Genomic DNA, 20,540 nt, shown 5'->3' with positions numbered 1-20,540 from the left:
TTATGAGAGGTTTTGAAGGCAGAATCTCTCTTCATGCACTTCTTAGCTTAGCTGTTTCTTCAGTCTTCACTTTCCATGTCCAGGTGATAGATAGCATTTTTCAGCTAATAAAAATCCAAGCAAAAGCAGCACACCATGTTGGTTCATAAAAATCAGTGCAAGTTAATAACAGTCAAACAGTGTCAGTACAGTAACAGTCTGTTAACAATCTTAAAAAGTTTAAATTTGTTTCTATAATAGCAATCTATAAACAGAACAAGGTAATCTATGCAAATAAAACAGATGCAAAGAAAAAAATGGGGAGAGATACTCAGATATAATAGATTGTGACAACAGGGACATAATCAAATATATATTTTGGACATGCAAAATGTGTTTGCAAAGGCACGTCACAAGTCAAATTGTTGGCTTTTTAGCCACATTCCTTAGAGGGAAAAATGCCATTATATGCAGTCCCTGTAGAGGTTACACATACACGTTTTATGTTTAAAAAATCTTATAAAAGTAGAGTTGTAAAACAGTCAACCATAAAAAAACATTTACAGTTGATAAAAATAGGAAAAGGGATACTGTTTTCAAAAGACCTATGGTCATGGCAAAAAGCTTGACTATAAAATAAAAACAGCATGGGAGTTAACACATAATACTTTTTTTAAGGAAGAAATGAAAGAGGAGAAATTCTGTTACATAAAGTATGCAGTTCCAATAATGAAAATTACTCACACATTACCAGAGGACAAGGTAAAAAATCACCAGGAAAAGAGGGAGGTTCATGATAAAAAAATAGGAAAAGATTTTAAAACAGCTGAACGTAGGAAATGGTGTTATTTCAGAAACTGAATTTTTCACTGGTAATAGCAAACGCAACTTATGGAGTTACCTCAGATATAAAAGAAGAAATGTGTTATAAAACTGTCAAACAAGTAACTGTTGTTAACAATCAAAAAAGGCTATTAAGTACAAAGGATCACATTTTTCTGTAAATTGCTTTTTTTAAATATTCTTTTCCCAAAGCAATAATGAAATTATGCAATGCAAAAGAAATATGCTTGTTTCTAATACAAGGTTTTTCCTTGTAAAGCAAGGGTTAACTTGACAAAATTTTGAAATAAATGCGTGTGTGTAACTGCAAGGCTGACAACTTGTTTAAGGAAGCATAAAAACAGTTAAAATAGATAAGTAATAATGGCTATGTGTCTATGATGTGGTACTGTAATTTCCACATTAATTGCTCTTATCGTCATTATAAGATTTGTGTTAATAAAAGTATTAATTAAGTAACAGCCGTTGGTAATGTAACATTGTATAAAGAGATAACATTGAATGCAAGGGATCCGTATGTTGCAACAGACCAGGGGATTCAAAGTACTAAAGATCATATTCTGTTGTAAATTGTCTTACAATTTTCATGGGCCTTAAATAAAAAAAAGTAGGAATTGATAGATATTGTATAAATTAAAATGCTTTTCCCCAATATACTGTGTGTACAGTGAAAGGAAATGTGTAAGGCCAAGCAGCAGTTTTCAAAATAGTATGCTTGCTTTGCAAGAGCAGTTATGTTCAGCTTGGATATTAATAACATATAGCTGTGGGCATTACTGTAAATGCATCCTGTTGTAGAAAAAAAAGGAAGATGACTTTCTTGACTTTCAGATGCAGAAATAAATAAATAAATGCAGACAGGTCAAGTGACGTAAAGATGACTTGGAGAAACTTTTGTGAAGTCTTCAGATACAGCAAGGACCAAAAAAGGGCTTGAAAGACAGAAACCAGAAGAACAAGTCACAAGGACATTAAAAATAACTGGTTGAAAAGAGTATATAAACTGAACAGTATGTTTCATTCGGTGGTGACGTTTAGACTATTTGCTTTAGTCTACTCATCTGTCTAGCTGTGTTATAATAGAATTGAAATAGCTCTGACAGAATTAACTGTTTGGCAAGAATTTGTTCTGAGACAAATAAAGAATAACAGATACAGCAGTATGGAGTTTGTCTGGTCTACTTTTGAACATTTTCTTCAGAGGTGAAATAAAGACGTCTGCTTGACATTTCTTCAGAAAAGAAAGAAATACATTTCTTCAGTGGTGACATTTTCTTCACCAGGAACATATGTGACTTGTGCTAGTGGGTGTAAGGTTGATTTATATCAGATTAGGAAAACATGCATAAGCCCCCTGCACTCATCTGTCCAATTCACGCATTTACAGTTTGGAGCTTTGTCATGTTTTATGAAAAGGTCCCAATGTTTAGTACTTAAACACAAGCCATCACAGTGTCCCATGTAGTCATGAAATCACAAGCCAGTACTAACACTGATATTGCCTCTATCATCTGGCAGAATATCATGGCATAAGGCATTGCTTGAAGTGTTAGTGTTTTTCATCCCAGCCACTGAAAGGTATAGGAGAGAGAAATTTCAGGCTTATCTTTTGTCATATAGGAAGGCAGCAGTTGAGCGTGTCTAGCATGGGGATTGGCAGGAGATTTCTTCATACAGTCCCAGGCTGGTACCAAATTACCATGAAAAGGTAAGAGGATAAAGACAGTAGACCATGATCATACCCTCCTTAGAATTCAGTCGCTGAGTTGGCCTTATCAGTCTGCATATTGCCAGTTCCCTTTTTACTAGCAAATAGTGAAGTTTGTGCTTGTTTCCACTTTAGGTGCATCCCCAACAACCACCTTGGGAGTTAGTAAAGTGCATCTTGGGGTGTAAGTGTTGTGCCTCTTCGGATTAAATTGTCTAAAATGCTCCCTCAGGTCCCTTTTGGGAGTGAGGACTCTTCCCCTCAGAGCTGTCTGGACCCAGCAGGGTTTGAAAACCCAGATTGAGAAGTCAGAGCTGCTAGAATTTTCCTGCTGTAAAATTTATAGGGCCAGGCCTTTGCCATCATTGAATTGTTTGAAATGTGCTGGGTCCTATCCTTGAGAGTGAAGAAGCAAACATTCAAGAATCATAGATGGATGCCTGCACCAAGTTTCATGCAGGCCACTCTTGTCTTTCCTCCACTTTCAGCAGGCCTGTCCATGAGAGCTGACACACTGTTATCTGACTTTTGGCATTGCTTTGCTCATGTTCAGCTCCTCACTTATCAACTGAGGATAGGCTTGTCCATTCTGTAGCTAGAATTAATGGAGGGTGACTCAGGATCCAGATGCCATCGTCTCAGAGACAGATAATGAGAATTCTTCTTGCAGTAGTTCCTCTCTGGGTGACACTTCTTATGGAGAAACCATCAGGTTTATGAAGTCCACCATGGACTAGCCTGTGCCCCTGTAACCTCTTTCCCAGTAACATCTCAGTGTTTAAGGAAGGAGGTAGAGTTGCCTTGTTCACAATTATGTTGTTTCTTTTACCATGAAACCACCTGGACTCCACTGTTTTTGATCTCAAAAGGGTTGATGTCCTACCCAAATTCCCACTTGATTGGAGTGAAATCTTATCTAAGCATTCAACAGCTAACTCTTGTATTTGATATCCCCCATAGGTCCCAGAGATCATGACCCCTGTCTATCTTTTCACATGGTAGAGATTCAGTGGTATTTGACAGGGGTGCAAATTTTTTTTTGTCAGCAATATCGGGTTTCCAGTCCTTATCAGCTGTCTTGTCTTGCCTATCTGGATTTCATTCCTTTGTAGTGGACTAATATGGGAAAGGTTTCATTCCTTCCTGACTCAAAAGGAATAATGGTCAAGATTATTAACACAGCTTCTACAGTGGCCTTTCGTGCAGAATGCTGTACCTCCAGCTTTTCACATTCATTGATGAGCTGGTTGTATACCACATAATCGAAATCCCAAAATATCGAACACCATAAGCTTGAACTTGGAATGTCGAAATGTGATATAATCGAAAGCTCAGAACAGCGAATTTTTTCCCAGAAAAAAATTTGCTGTTCCGAGAAACACACATACAACACAAGCACACCAAAAAAAGTAATCCACAGGTTCATAGGTTGGTACTAGGCTATCAGCCCTAGTGCCTATACAAGCCTAGCCATAACAATTCCCTGGCTATTTCTTCCCACACTATTTACTTCCCTGGACCCCTGTCTAGCAGGGTGACACACATATACACTTAAAATCCTACTAACCCTACACTAAACCGTACATACACTACTATCTATCCACTTACCTTAACCCAAACCCTAACCCTAGGGTCCGTAAATATCGCACACTCACCTTACCCACTCCCTAACCCTAAGGTCCGTAACTATCGCACACTCACCTTACCAGCTCCCTAACCCTAAGGTCCGTAACTATCGCACAGTCACCTTACCCACTCACTAACCCTAAGGTCCCTAACTATCACACACTCACCTTACCCGCTCCCTAACCCTAAGGTCCCTAACTATCGCACACTCACCTTACCCACTCCCTAACCCTAAGGCCCCTAACTATCACACACTCACCTTACTCGCTCCCTAACCCTAAGGTCCCTAACTATCTCATTCCCACAGTCACCTTAACCCGATCCGTTCGCACACTTACCTTAACCCGGTCAGTAACCTTCGCACCACAGTGGAGAAAATAGCGAAGTGGTAGAAACAGTCCACTGAATTCTTTCCCAAGGAAAGAATTTGATGGTCTGCAGCTTCACTATTTTCAGCATTCACTGTTTTGGGTTTGATATTATAACATTCAAGGTTTTACTACTTCGATGTTATAATATAAACCCGATGAGCTCATACAACCCTTCATGGATGCACATTTTTGGAGAGGCATTGTGTGTTTTCTCTCTCAAGACTTTGGATAACAATCTCCAAAGAAAGAAACAGCCCCTTAAAACAAAGGTGGGCTGCTGTAACCCATCCCTGACCCCTCTCATCTTCTTCAGGCCTGGCAGCCCCATGGAAGAAAAAAAAACTTTAAAGACCGAAGAGGGCCCAAACATCGGATAGCATTGCCACCAGTCACTATACTGATAAGTCTTCCAGGAAGCTCACCTCCCTGGCACAGCAGATGGCCTTGACTGCAGTTCAGGGCCACCTGTGGAGCAGGTGCTGCTTCTCCAAGTTTGGACTAGCTTGAAGAACTATCACAAAAGACCATTGCAGTCTTGACTTAGCCGCAGGTAGTCATACCATAGAGCTGTTGAATATTCCTTCAGAAAGTGATCTGCCATCATATAATACTAGAACTAGAAGGGAGGCACATACTTGTATCCCTTGTGCGAAGAACTGATGTGGATACGGCAGTTAACCACAGGCTGAGGCATTGCACTTAATACCATTCAAACCAAGAGAAGTGAACATACTTCCATACTTTCTGAACTTCTCTAGTCCTTCCTTGAAGCACAAAAATTGAGTCTTGTCTGGTCGCAGTCTGCTGGGAGTGGAGCAGCCTGGGGATTAGCCTTTTTATTATCTGAGAGAGTGCATTCCTTCTCATGTTCTACACTGTTCAGCAGATCAGCAGTGAAATGACAGTGGACATTTGTTCCTTCTCATTGAAGGGGGAGTTTTTTATTTACTTTCCCACCATTCCCTCTGAGTACACACTTAATCACAAAATACATTAAAAAAGGAAGGCCATAACATATCTCTGTTACCCTATGGTGGTCGAGTAGGGTGGGGTTTCAGGCTGTCATATGTCATGCTGTACAAGAACATCCCATGGTAAAGCAAAGGAAGTCTCTCGCAGTGGAAGTTAATGTCTGACATCAACTTAGGTGCCACTTTTGGTTTAGATCTCCTGCTGAATCCTGACTTTCCAGTAAGAGTTTCAGAGGTGATTACGTCATCCAGGAAGCCTTCCACATATCTGACTGACTTTACAGAATAGATGCAGTTTTTTTTTTATCAAAGAGATGTCCTGTATTGCTTCAGTTAGTTAGCATGCAGGTTGTTCTAGCCAACTTCAGATATGTTTACAGTTTATGTTCTCAGTCCTTCTGTAGTTGTTCTGCCCCTCATGATCTGGAGGGCAGGATTGTGGATGAGCACTGACTCGGGCAAGCAATTTTAAAAGGTTGTTGCATCTCATTTCCTTTGAATAACCCTTTTTTCCTTTGGACTTGAATTTCATGATTAACAGGTTTACTATACCTTTTTAGCTTCCTGGTTTGGCGGCTCTGAAGCTTGTCTATTTAAGGATTTTTTTTTTTGGTGGCCATTACCTCTACTTGTAGGATCTCAGAGCTTTAGACTGCTAGTTGTGGGTAACCTTATGTGATCTTTAAAAAATGTGGTGTGCTTCAGGACTAACCCACATTTTTCCATACAAGTGTTGTCAGAATTGTCTTCGAACCAGTTTATTTAGTTCCCTGCATTTTTCCAGGGCTGAAAAAAGAGGAGAGAAAGCCTTTCACACTCTGGGTTAGTTGTGTTAGTTCAGGTTTTCCTTGAAGAGAGTGTTTCAGTTTGGAAAGCTGGAAGAGCTGCTGTCCTTTGCACTGCAGAGGGAAAGGTTTGCATTTACTTAGAAAACTAGGTAGCTTTGCTAATTGCTTTCTGTTTTATCATCGAATAGTGAACAAACCTTTTAAAACTGCTGCTGTTAAATGCCACTACACTAGGGATGAGACCAGTTCCAGTGGTTGCAGTAATTTCTCCATTGTTGGCATTTATGCTTTAGTCATTTGGTCATTGATTCACACATTCACCAAGTGCTGCACTTTGGACTACAATTCTATGATCTGGACATCCTTTGGCTCTCTGCATCAGGATTTGAACTTCTGTCACCTTTTAGACCCCCTCTGGCACAGCCTTCTTTGAGGTGTTTAGTACAGATGGGGTTCCTTTACAGCAAATAACCCACTGAAATGGCTCTTGGTACCTGATATATGAAGTACCTACTGACTGTATCATTTCATCATACAGTATATTGTCTGAATATTTATAAGAATGCTCAGTGTATAACACAGATGTTAGTAATGAGCTTCTAGCCTCTGTGAGGTCTGGAGGGAATGTTTACCATATAGCAAGCAAATTCTATGCAATTAGGTATTGGCATTAAAGTTGTACTCCAGGTATTTGCATAGCTCTTTTTCTAGATATATAATGCCTTCTGTTTTGTATGCATTATATAAGTTAACATGTATTACATTGCACTGATTATTTTAAATTAAACTTAATTCTACACTAAGCATATCTTGGGATTTTAACATTAAACAGTACTTTTGTAGCCATTCAGTTTTTTCATCCTTTAGTATCATGATGTGCTTTTGAATTCTCCATATATTTGTGTGGTTTCTACAGTGATCTTTATGTAGTTTATTTGATGGGAACTATTCACTGTAAACATCTAATCTTCCTTTTAGAGCAGCTCTTGCAACTGTATAGCATTTCTTGGAGCTATGGCACAATGAGTCTGCCTCTCTGCAGTTTCTGACTATCACACATTTCATAGTCTGTCTTTTTTTGGTACTAGTGCTTGTGAAAAGTATGGTTGCTCTTTTTCCTTGGATTTCAACATGCTTGTTTTATACAAATGTCTGTAATTCTAAGTAGTCACCCCAGAAACAGCATAGTATCTTGGTCAGCTGCTTTGCCAAGTACTTTGGATTTAGGATGCAGACTTTCCAATTACGTTTGTATTGATTTTTTTGTTTCCACTCTGTAAATCTGATATTCTCCTGCATTTTCTGTCATACTGTTTTCATTTTTTCTGACTTTCTTCGTGTATTCTTTGCTTTATATTGATTTTCAAGAATCTGCGATACAGCTGACGTAGGTGATTTATTTTTCAACCTTTGCCCATTATCAGCTGAACTGGTGAGGGATTGTATCACTGGATGTGGGATACACCTGTGTTCCAGTGTTGAGATGACAGTACTCGTAGCTTTTGCTGCAGATCTTTCTCATGAAATTTTTTCACTATTTGTATAGTTCTTAGACTGTAAAAGCCGAAAGAGAGAGGAGAGAGACTGTTGGTAGTGTGAATCGGATAGTTCTTAGACTGCTGCAAGTGGGAATCACAATGGACTAGAAGATGAATGTATTAATTCCCACCCAGAATAGGCTATTGTCACTAGCTTTGTTGTAATGAACTGTAGATTATCAGTCGTAAAGTAATATCTCAGGATTATTCTTCAAGTCCTTTAATTTATGGGTTCTGTCAACTTTTCAAGATTTACATTACCCTCCTCCGATAGATTTTCCATGCTTATTCACCCCAAGAACAAAGCAAAGACATGTTTTAGTGCTTTTGGTCCCACAGTTTTTTTCAGCCCTGTTCTCTGTTCCCATGCACAATGTTTGAACAGTTTTGGAGACTATTGCAGTGTCGGTCCATACTATTTCAGGCTGCATAGTCCCTGAGTTTTAATCTCTTGCTCCCAACCATTTCAGTGTCATTCTAGCGTATTCTTTCAACTTCTGTTTCTGCATGAGCCTCTCAGAACCTCCATGTTTTACTAGCCATTTCTAATAGAGACATATGAGAAGTGTACCATTTTAGGATTCCATCTTAAACATAGACCATAGTGCAGAGACCTATGGTTCTTGTCCATTGTTTAACTTCGGATCCTTTGCATCTGTTTTTCTTCATTTAATTTTCACCTTATTAGTTGTGTTGACAAGTTGAGGTCTGCTGTATATTGGTTAACAAACATTTCCCCAGCTTTCATTTTTAATGAATTTTGGATTATTCTCTGGATTTCAATCCTGATGTTGCTAAGATGCTTAAGGAAATTCTTCCAAGAGTCCACCCCTCTTGCTCAGTAAGCAGCATAAGAAGTTTCTTTGATCTCATTCATGATTTTCTGTTTGTCTTTCAGTGAATTTGTAGACAAACAAGCTAGGTAGCTGCACATCGCAGCATAGAAGTTTGAAGTCGGGACTAGAGCTCAGGTGACCATTTACAGGCTCGGACTCCTGACAGTGCTGCAGGGGAAGATGCCAGGGGTGGATGAATCACAGCCAGTTTTAGCTGCTATTCCCAGATATGTTCCCTGCTGTGGAAGGTATGAAGGAAGTCATACAGTGGGGCTGGAGCATGGATGAAGATTTAGGTCTGATCACCAAACAAATGACAAAAACCCTCGGTGGTCATACACATGGAAGTATATCACAGCCTGTTAGAAGATTGTAGACTGTCCCATGGTGATTTATGTGCACGCGTCACCAGCCAGGAAGAGAGTTTGGTGCCATTTATACAAAAATGGTGTCATAGCTGGGGTGGAGAAAGAGCACCAAACTTTGTCTGGATGATGACCCCTTCAGATGGCACTCACCCTAGGGGATTTGAGGAAAAATGATTCTCACCCCTAGTGAAGGAATGAATGGGCTCAAATCTGATGGGAAGAGGCTCAGTAGTTGCAGACAGGGGCATGGGGGTTGGGCACTTAATCAAAGAACAACAGTCTTCATCTATACAGTAGTGAGATCCAAGTGAGATTCAAACCTTAGTTCTTGTATGCTGAACGTGTATTTGCAGGCTTTAGTTACTGAGCTATTCCAAATTTTTGTTCACAAACACTTAGTATATATGGAAGTTTTAACTATTTTTCCAAGGTCAGAAGGCCACATTTGTGTCATGTATTGTCGTTTGAGAAGCTTTTATTGTTTATATCCATATTTGTTTACGGTTTCCCAGCAGTCTTTGGAACTCACAGCTTGTGTAGTCACAACAAGCTATTGAATGCACTTATCAAGTGCAGGATCTACTGAGTCACTGAACACAGCAACATTACCTTTTTAATAGCGTCTCCATTGCGGTTATGGTTGTGTGACTGGAGTTAGTATATATGTTAGGGGTTTGGGGGGGAAATAGTTTACCCACATTAAACATGTGTTTTTGTGACTTTTTTGCTTTTTTTAAAGTACCAGTTATAAAAGGAATATGTGTTTCCTTTTGCAGTGGATTTACTTTTTGCTGATTTTTTTTTTTTTATTTGTCATTTATTTTTTGCGTGTAGTCAGTATTCTGGCATTGATGAAACTGACTGTTAATAACATACTGCTGATTATAAGACACCCCATCATATATCCACAGGTTATGGACTGATAGGCTATCTAGCAGAACTGAAAAGTGGTTCTTCCCTTTATTAGTTTTAGATAAAAGATTTAGAAAAGGCATTTATGCTTTCCCTTTCCATATACTTGTCAGTTACATTGATACTGTAAGTAGGGTAAGACCTTGAGAGCAATGTTCACAGCACTTCTTTCATAGTTTTCCTCACTTCCTTGGTCTTCTGCCAGTATATTTGGCGTACAGTGGCACAATCTGTTTCCTTTTCACTCCCTTCACATTTTCTTAACAGTTCCTTTGGGCTGATGATCATTGGAAGATTTTTTTCACTGAGCTGTTTTCTTTATGGTCACTTTTTTTCTGAGTGGAGGGTCCTCAGACTGCTGAGATGTGCTGAAGCTTTGTCCTAATTGTTCCTGTAGCTTGAGCTTTCCGAAGACAATTACAAAATTTGTGTACTCAGAATAGCTCTGGATCTGTGTGCAGAACTGTAGCTATAGGAAATGTCTGTCTTCCATCAACCCCCCCACCCCCACCTTCTTTTGTCTGGTCCAGAACTGGAGACGTAGGACGGAAACAGTATTTGATGGGATGTGTTTTGAGGGATGGATCAGCATCCTGGGAAAGTCATGGTTTGGGTGTGCTTGTCATTGATATCGTTTTCGTGAGTGAGTGCTGATAAGTTTCATTTAATGTGATTTATAAAGAGATTAAGGAACTGTGTTATTCTGATTTATTCACTTTGTTTTGTTTCTTTACAGTTAACAGTAAAGGCCTTGCACATGTGTCCAGAGCTGGGTCAGGTGCCACAGGAATGCAATCTACGTGTAACCGTGATGCCACTTCGCCTTAACATCGATCAGGTCAATATTGTTCCCATGTTTTTTTAAAATAAACAAGTATCACAAATGTTGTGCCTATTACACAAGTACAGAATGCGTAGATTTTTTTATTTTTCTAATGAAACTGAAGAACATGTAACAGAATGAACCTTACATAGTTGTTTAAGATGCATTTCTTAAATCATTTTGCAGAAACTGCAACAACAATTAGCAGTTTCTGCAAAATGATTTAAGAAATGCATGGTGATGTCTCAGTGCATGCTCAAACAATGTATGTATACATTGTTTGAGCATGCACTGAGACATCACCATCACACTGCATGCATAGTATAAATGTTTATTCTTGGAAAATGCCCTCCACTTGAGTTTGAGACTATGTGGATACAAGTCATTGTAGTCATAATATAAATGTAAGTGTAGCACAGTGCATACATTTTCAGAATAATAACTTGCTTGTTATGAAGCCCTGATTCAGAAAACCTTCCCCAAATAGTTTTGGCTATTTGTAAGGCAAGAAGGTGGAACATGTAGAAACAACTACTGTAGAAACAACTACTGATTCTACAACTAGCCAAATAAACAATGTCCCTACTCCTACAGTTGGCATGTACTTGAAACTTAAACACTTCACCAGTAGAAGGATGAGTGAAATCTACACTCGTGTCTATATAAGAGCAGTATCTACAATGCATACATCTCATGGTGCCAGTATTAACAATATTAGCACCTACTTGAGGTCTATTTTTATAGCAAAATTGTCATTTAAGACTCTTCTTATTTTTAAAAGTAAAACTGGGTGTAGCCCCTACTATATCCTTTAATGTTGCATCTAAACACAAAATAGACCAGTTACCCGTGATAACATTTAAAACACTACTCACATCACTGGTGTAGTATAAAGAGACAGAAACATCATTACGTGTATGCATTCCTCCAGTGCCACTACTATCAAAATTAGCCAAACTAGACTGATCGGAATATAAGGGTCGAGCCCTATCATCCCACTGTCGGGTACTCTCATCCAATGCTTTATCAATTTCAAATCTCTTGTAACCTCTATGTAAAAAATTCTCACTCAACCTAGCTGTATCACAAAAAAACAAATCATCTCTATTAAGTGGAGAGATATGCATGCCTTGGCCTTTAACAACGTTCCTAAATATGTGGCGAGGATGCATACTACTGCAGTGTTATTCCTACAGTCTTTTCTAAACAGAGTGGTAATAAGTTTGCCTTGGTTGTCAACCAAAAGTTTGACATCCAAATAATCGATTTCTTGAGATTTAATTGATTTGTTCGTAATTGTTTTTAATTGTTTGTTGGCCTTCAGCCTTCATTGGTTAACTGTCTTGATGTATTTTATTTAATGGGAGTTGTTTTTTCTCTTCCTTTTTATGTATGATCTGAAGAAGCACGAATTAGTGTGAAAGCACTTACCTTTTATTAAATCGTGGATTTATCTGAGATTTTTACAGCTGTGGCGTGGTGTTTTCATCTTTTATTCAGATTTGCATTTTGTTGGTTTACACCACTTGCCCTTGGAAGTGTTGCTTTTTTGATATATACTTATGTGTATTCAATAAAAACAGCTTGCATATCTGTGTTACAGGGCAAGCAGGCCTGCATCTTAATATTATACATCAAGTTCTGTAGCATGTCCTTTTTTTTGTGTTGTAGGTGCACATACAGTAAGTCCAAAATGTTGCTGTAACTGCCCTATTTCATTACAGCTAATATTTAAGGACAATACATTTTACAGTATAAATATATATATATATATATATATATATATATATATATATATATTTTTTTTTTTTATAACCGAGACAGCATTATGTCCCAGCCTAATTTTAGCTCTACATCAATCTACTGGGTCAGTGTGGCATAGTTAGTGAGTGGTCATATTCAATGTACTTAGTGGAACATGTTGAACATCTTAATTATTTATGAGGCCTCTTTGAGGAACCCCATCTTGGATCACTCAGTCTGTGAAAGTGCAAGGCAGACAGCACAGTATAGGCTTACAGTGGCTTCTCCATGCCAACCCGTGATCTGTTATTTTTAGAGTATTTAATTTTCTGTACAAAGGTATAAGCTCATTACAGTGTTCTTCACATAACACCTTTATTAACTTAACACATTTTAAATAATGACATGGGTACATATTCATTAATGGAAAACAAAACAGTGTGAACATTTTTGTTTTTCATTTTCATGCATCATACATATATGTTTTCTGTCAGTTATCTTTCAGTCTAACATTATATAAATTGCTCAAGTACAGCCTTCCCTTAAATTTCATTCCTCCTTCTGCACATTATTCTGCATGTATTGTTCCCACAGATTCCATTTATTTTGTTGTGGTTTGCTCTTTCCCTTTCATAAAGATCCCACTTCCATTTCTTTAATTTCCTGTACAATATTCAATACTTCAGTTACAGCTGGTTTAAATTTTGATTTCCATTTTCTAGTAATTGCTTTTTTGACAACTAATAGCATTAAACTTATGCCTTACTGTGTGTGTCCAGGCAGCTCAATTTATATGTTTCAACTCAAAATAATCACTTCCTTAATTACAGTAATTTTCTCCCCCAACATTTCTGAAAGCGTGCTCTGTAGGAATTTTTTTAAATCTGCCAGCTAATTACATTCACAAAAAACATAGTTCCATTAACCCCTCTCTTTCCCATCATACCTCCAACATTTGCTGTCTGCCTCAGGAAATGTTCTCTGAAGTCTGCTTGAGTTATAAAAATACTTATGAAATAGTTTCATGCAAGCATCCTAAACCTTCTAGACTTTGTTGCATATGAGGGAAGCATGTAGATGTCCTCCCACTGTTTCTTTATATATATAATGCCTTTCCATTCCGTTTTCCCAATCTTTTCTAAACTTTTATTAATTGATTTTTGTAGTTATCATGCAATGTTTTATATGCCCAGTAATTACCCTATTTAACATCTGCTTCTGTTTTAGTTTCAGCTGAAAACTCAGAGCAGGTCTTTCATTTAGCCATCCCCTCTTCCTTTCTCTTTGCCTATACTCTGTTATCATTCCCTGGTAAGGAAGGATGTTTCAAACCTGCAGTCCAAACTTCTGACTGACCTCGTCCCACTCTTACCTTTCTGTTCCTTGTTATTTGCTGCCAATTCTTTGTTCCTTTGCCATTTTTCTCCAATACGTTCAAGACCCTTGTTGCCTGTTTTCTGTGCCCCTACTTGCAGTCATTCCTATTGGTAGCATCATCAATCTCCATTCCTGTGTTGCCTTAGTTCTTAAAATACTTCCTACTACTATATATAAATGTAATATTCTCTTTGGTGTTTGTTATCCTCCTTGTGAGCCTGCATCTGAAATCCTGTTCTCACCTTATTTTGTGACCCCCCCTCCCATTTCAGCTTCAGTTATATATGAGCTTTAACTGTATAACTTTAAAGTATCCTTTCAAATCAGGTAGTCTTAAACCACCTTTTTCTACAGGGAGAAAACTTATCCCACTTAATTCTTGCCCTCTTTTCCTCTCCCAAATTATTCCTTTCAATTCTTTTTTATGGTCTGCAACGTCTCCTCTGGTTGATAAAAATATACTTGACCTGTATAAAAAACTAAAGGTACTAGAAACATGTTCACATCTTGTACTTTACTGTACATATCCGTTCCAGCTTCTCATTTTTGTATTATCTTTTGTTGGTCTTTTCCCACATATCCTTAACTACCATAATAAAATCATTTTAATCAATACACCTAAATATTTCATCTTAACATATTCCCCTTAAATATGGGTATTGCTAAACCAGTTCAAGTGTGGGTACATAGTTTACTGCTGTAACTTTGTTTAACATCATTTATTTTACATTCTGAAAATATTTGTAACTGTCTCAAAATGTTCCACAACACTGAAATGTTGTTTCCTGGATTTATAAGTACAAAATCATATCTTCTGCAAAAAAACTAGCTTTACACATCCTCTTTATAGCAGTAGAAATCAAGCCTGGACAAGACTTATGGTGTAATATAGGGTACCTTCTCTTGATTTCTCGTTATGTTTCTGTCCAGTCCAGCATCAGTGGCAGAAGCCTTTAACAAAATTACAGATTTAAAAAATCTGTAGAACCTTAGTAACTGATAAAAACTATGTCATTCTTTTTCAGTGATGGAAAATATGTTCTTGCAAGAGACTACTGTAATAAAAAGATCAAGTTCTTGTTTGAGTGTTTTATGTCATTGCATTGTCTGGCTGATAACTTTCAAGATTACTCACTGTGCTAAAGACTGGTTTAAAAAGATGTCATCCAGCCAAGCCAGATATCTATCTTTGCCTTTGCATGCTGAGTTCTTAAAAATGTGTAACCACCGAACATTTTGGTGGTTTTGACGTTTCAAGTAGCTCTCTATGACGGCTGCCACCACCACGTAAAGTGCAAGTAGTTTTTTATGTGGAATTCTTTTTGCTGTCTTGCACCCTTTCTCCTGTCATTTGAACTTTACTATAAAATAGCTGTTGTCTTTAGCAGATTGTGCTTGAATATTTCTACTCTAAGGTATACTTCTGACTTTTCTGCCTTCTCGGGTGTCTGTTGCCGATAATGTTTGTGGTATTAGAGGTGACACTTAGGATTTTGACCAGCAACTATTGATTGGCATGCTGTTGTAATAACATTTTATTTCACAACTCCCAGTTTTATTTTAAAAAATTCAACTTACATCTTTTTGTAGGGTGGGAACTACAGTGTCTTCCATCCAATGTGCTATTTAAGTTGCTAATTACTAAAACAATTCTGAAACTTTTGATGCTCCTGCTTAGAAGCCTTTTCTCCCTGTAATGCAGGAGAGTCCTCTTACAAACCTCCAGTTTCTTCCAGTGATATGTCTGAGATTTCACTTTGCCAGTATGTGTAGCTTCTGTTTATTTGAGCAACAATTAACAGTACAGAGATGCACAAGTAGAGGAATAGTCATTAATATTAACGGGGACAAACAGAAGAAAAGTCTGACTTTACAAGAAAGGATTATTAAAAGCTTGTATAGCTTGCACACTTAGTAGGACTTCTGTACATGTTCCAGCTGGTGAAGTGTATGCTTGAAGTATTGTTAGCTTTATTGGAGTTGTCAGAAATAGGATGTCAGTGTTGAGTACATTCTGAATACTGGGAAGATGTGAACTAAAATGACATAAATGCAACCTTAAAAACAAAAGCTTGATATCGGTGTATACTGTATTATATTTATGGCATGGGTTTACATTGTGATTTACAGTTAAATCTCACTTAAAAATGAATCGCTTGAGAAAATAATAATATATTTTTCTAATAAATTACTGACTCCATTTTCTGTACCAAAGCTGCAGTTTGAACTGCTTTTGCTGAACAGCAGCAATGTTCTTGTAAGTTCATAGGTAAGTACTAATGCTAGCTACACTTGCAGGCCATTTTAAGCGTAGCCAATTTCTCTTTTTGTGCTTTAAATAACTTATCCTGTTTGGTTATAGATTGGCCTTACCCATCCCATGATCGATAATTATGTATTACCCATAATGAGAATAACTAGGATTGTACCATGCAATTTGAGGGGACACATGCATGGGATAAAGCATTTAGGAGCTGCCTCGGTCCATTAGTAATAGTACATGGGGCATTCCTGGGGTAAATTTTCTGTTTCTCATCTATAGATCTAAGTTACGCTTGAATATGGATAAAGATGAATTTTGTTTTATGTGGATGGTGTGTGTTTCACACCAGTGGTATCCTCTGCGAGATATACCTATCCCTCCAAACCATTCTGTTAATGTTGCAAAAGAGATTTAGATCTCTAGACTATTTCTGATGCCATTTGACTTGCTGATATGTAATAAATCCAACAGTAATGGTTGGAAGATGCCTTGTATGCCAGACAGAGGTCACTTGTTAATAGTCTGTAGGATACAGAGTGTAGTGACAGGGCCTTGAGTCATTCCATGTAGGATATGTTGTTTAGGCCTTGTATCTTTTAGTAAGGTATCTCTGTGGGCATTACAGTTGCATGTGTCTGGACAGATACCTGCCAAGGGGAGGTTCATTATATTCAGTGACTGGCCTAACGAGGGCTGAGTAAAGCCCTTCTTCCTATCTCAACCATTTTCTTCTTTTTTGGTTGATTTTCTCGTACTTTTTTTTTTTCTTCGAATTACTTCCTTGATGGCATCCAGGCAGTGTAATCTTGGAAGCCCCAGGGAGTAATGCATTTTTGAACTTTTCTATATCACTATATGTGCATTTCATTAAAAAGTGCATTTTTTAATTACATTTGTATTTTTAATCGAACTGTGTTTTTTGCATTTATTACATCTTAAATTGTATTTCTGAAAGTTTTTATGTTCTTGAAAATTCTGTTGAGAAAGGAAGGAAGTGCTAAAAACAAAACATTATGGCCCCACATTGTTCCTAAACTTGCAATCACTTTTACAGGTGATTTCTGCCATTGTGACATGTTCTCTTTTTTATAATAGAAAAGAAATAGATGATTCTGAGGAAGAAATTGACCATGATAAAGCAGTTGTACATGCTCCCTTTAGGATTACTACCTGTCCCTTGTTCTGCATGCAGGACAGTCCCTGTGAGCAGTTGGGCAACTTGTTACTGCAAAAAAAAAAAAAATACAAATGTTCTGATATTTTACAGGAAGAAATCATTTTAGTGGGACTTTCAAAATGGCTGACACTGAGCAACAGCTTTATTTCAACTCTCCCAGTGTGAAAACATAAACTGAGGATTAAGAGCCAATGATATTGTCATCTTGGGTAAAACTCAGTTACTGGCTACTATGTAAACTGCCTGGATGCCAGCAAAAAAGAAATTTAGAGAACCTCAAAGAAAATGAACCAGAAGTGAAGAGAAAACACCGGCTAGGAAGAATCTTGCAGCTATTCAGAAAAAAACAAAACAAAAAAACAATTAAAGCTTCAGCTTTGGTACAACAGATGGCTTCTAGTAATTCAGAGAGAAAAAAAAATCAAACATGCTCAGAGGTGATTAAAATAAGTGAAACATTGAAGGAGTGTATTAACTCAAATAACAAAAGGCTGGAAAAATAGAAGTTTAACTAGCTATTCAGATGTACTGATATATTTTACATCCATGTATAAAACTGTAAAACTAAGAGGCTGAAATGAAGAAAAGGCTGGCTGAATATGAGGCATCTCAGGAAGAGACGTTTCAAAAATTGTAGTTAGAAGACTGTGCATGCAGAGAAAACCCAAGATTTTCTGCTGTGCCAGAGAAACTGGAAAGAACAGACTGTATTAAGTTTGTGAAAGCACCGATAATCAACTGGACTAGTATTCTACAGCAGGATTTGTTAACTGAAGGGGCACATTGAATGTATACTCCAAATCTACTGCCATAACTACCCTCCCTTCCAGCAGTCTCTTCAAAAATGCTCTTAAAGCACACCTAAAATCTCACTGGCTATATCCTTGTCCATACCCCAACTAACCCCCCCTTTCCCTTTTACCACTAATTAGCTGCCAGCTCTATATTAGCTGTCAACAGGTTATCAGTATTTCATTACTATTTCATATCCTTTAACTAGCAGATGATTGCAGTACGATGTTTATTCTTTTCTCTATGTGAGAAATTAATACTACTAGGCAAATGTCTTGCACCTTATATTGTTATTATACTCTGACATATGTCCTTACCTGTCAGACTGTGTCTTTGCTGTAAATACGCTGTTTTTTTTCCCCTCTGAAATGCTAGATTATAGTCTTATATTATGTGAAATTTTGTTTGTCTGAATATGTGGAGCCTTCCTTGTGATATTATACTCTGACATATAGGTCATTTCTCCTGTTGAACTGTGTCTTTACTATAATTATACTGTTTCGTTTTTCATCTGATATGCTAGATTGTACTCTTATATTATGTAAATCTCATATGTCTGAATATATGGAGCTTTTCTCCCCGGGCCTTCTCTGAAAATGGGCATATACCCAGTCGGACTTTCCCGGTCAACAAATGTAAAATAAAATAAACAGAAATCAGCCAAGACCTGTATTAGTAAAGATGCAATTATACTAGCAGAAAGGGTCGATCCTGTTTGTGGAAAACGATTATTCATTGTACACTAGACAGAAGTGAAGCAAATTTATCCCAGCAGTCAGGGAATGTCAAGAGGCAGGTGTGACTTTCAAGCTGCTGTATCCAGCTGTATTTAGAATATTTTTTTTTCCTAGAGGATGAAAGACCTTTTTTGATGCAGAACAGACTAAGGAGCAAATAACGTTTATCCAACTAAACGTGAGCCAGCCAACTAAAGGGAATTCTTATTTCTCATTCTTCTGACAATAAAGCTCTTGGAGAGACTTTGCCAGTGAAACCTTTTCCAGTGTTCCAAAGAAAATGCTTGAGAGACAGAATAAAGCACAGGGGTTGACTAGAAAAATCAGGAGCACCTTGGACTTGAACCCGAGTCTAGTGTTGAGAGAGAGAGATAAACAGGAAGAATACCAGCAACATTGAAATTATTGAATAAATTGTGAACTTTAAAGCATTAATCACATTTATGAAACATGGCTTTGCAAGGAAAAAGTGGCAGAGAAAGACTGGACTTTTGTTGACTTTGTTAAACTTGTGGGTGGACAGTAAGCGTATACTTCACTTTATATAATTAATGTTTAGAAGAACACTTGAAAAAAGATCAACTGCAAGCAAACCAATTTTTATTCTTAGTATTTGTGTAAAACATTTCATAATATAAACTGTATGTTATATAGTAAAACAGTTTGGTATAATGTGTGGTCAGGGATGTTTTAAATGTGAGGGGAGCCTTCAGTGACTGTGTCAGATATTAAAGTAAACAAGTACTTTTTTTAGTTTTAAGAAGTATATGATTTACAGTATAATGAGAAAGGCTTTGGCAACAGCAAGTATAAGCTAATATGCTGTGATCTTCAGCAGCTTTGGTGGGGGTGGGGTTTCAAAGTTCACTGATTGTATTATATGCAGAATTAAGATTTCCCTTACTTTTACAAGGATGGATATCTAGAACCGTTACCTTGGCTTAAGCGATAAACAGGTTTTTTGTATGAAAGGAAGCTTGAAAAATAAGACAAAGTGATAAAAGCCACAAACAATTCTAAGTTTCTTGCATTTGCAAATATGTTAGTTTTTTTCCCATTAGCAAATGTTTTCAGTGGGAAGCAGGAATTCTACAGCTGAAGGCTGTTCAACATTATGTTCTGAGTAAAACTGACAAAGATTCCTTCACCCATCTGCAGAGTTGTTAGCTGTTTTTATCTCTCATTTCTAACTGCTTTTACATGGGGATGAGCTGTCTGCAAGTGCAAGCAGTTCGTCTTGAGAGTTTAATCATTCTTTGTTGAGGGAAATGAAAAATTTAAAGGTACAGTTGCAAGCATTTTGGTAAAGTTTGAAATCTTGGGAAGTGCATAAGGAATAGCAGCCATCCAAGCAACATTTAATCAAACAATGTACAATTTACCTTTATTTAAAGATAGTCAGTGCAGTTTTTCTTATGGGTAAAAATGAATGTTTTGTGAAAGCTTACTTCTCTTTTTCACATCTGGGAGGTAAATAAAGATAAGAAAACTACAGACAACAGTCAAGTAGTTTAAGTGGGAACACAGACAGTAACATGTGCTTCAGCATGGGTAACCTTAATTTTAGTTGGTAATGCCTGTAGGTTTAGCTGTCAGTTTGGGGCAGTTCCTTTCTGGAGGTTTATACTTCATTTTTTAAGCTGTACGTGTGTGTGTTCTAAGTTAATAAAGGATGGATGTATTTTGAA

The 20,540-nt window shown here is 37.4% G+C and overlaps 1 protein-coding gene across 1 annotated transcript in view; it reads left to right on the top strand.

Moving 5' to 3' along the window:
- ATG2B (autophagy related 2B) overlaps positions 1-20,540 on the top strand; it is a 1,825,281-nt gene that overhangs the window by 1,480,027 nt on the left and 324,714 nt on the right. Inside the window, exon 33 of the mRNA XM_044074646.1 lies at positions 10,677-10,778. Within this exon, the coding sequence (XP_043930581.1) occupies positions 10,677-10,778 (102 nt within the window). The remainder of the gene's footprint in view (positions 1-10,676; positions 10,779-20,540) is intronic.

The sequence above is a fragment of the Protopterus annectens genome, chromosome 6.part0 (genome assembly GCF_019279795.1).
Source record: "Protopterus annectens isolate FY-2018-M chromosome 6.part0, PAN1.0, whole genome shotgun sequence".
In the NCBI taxonomy this organism is placed as follows: Eukaryota; Metazoa; Chordata; order Ceratodontiformes; family Protopteridae; genus Protopterus; species Protopterus annectens.
Note: the sequence above shows the minus strand (reverse complement) of the source record. Positions and strands in the feature narration are given on the sequence as shown.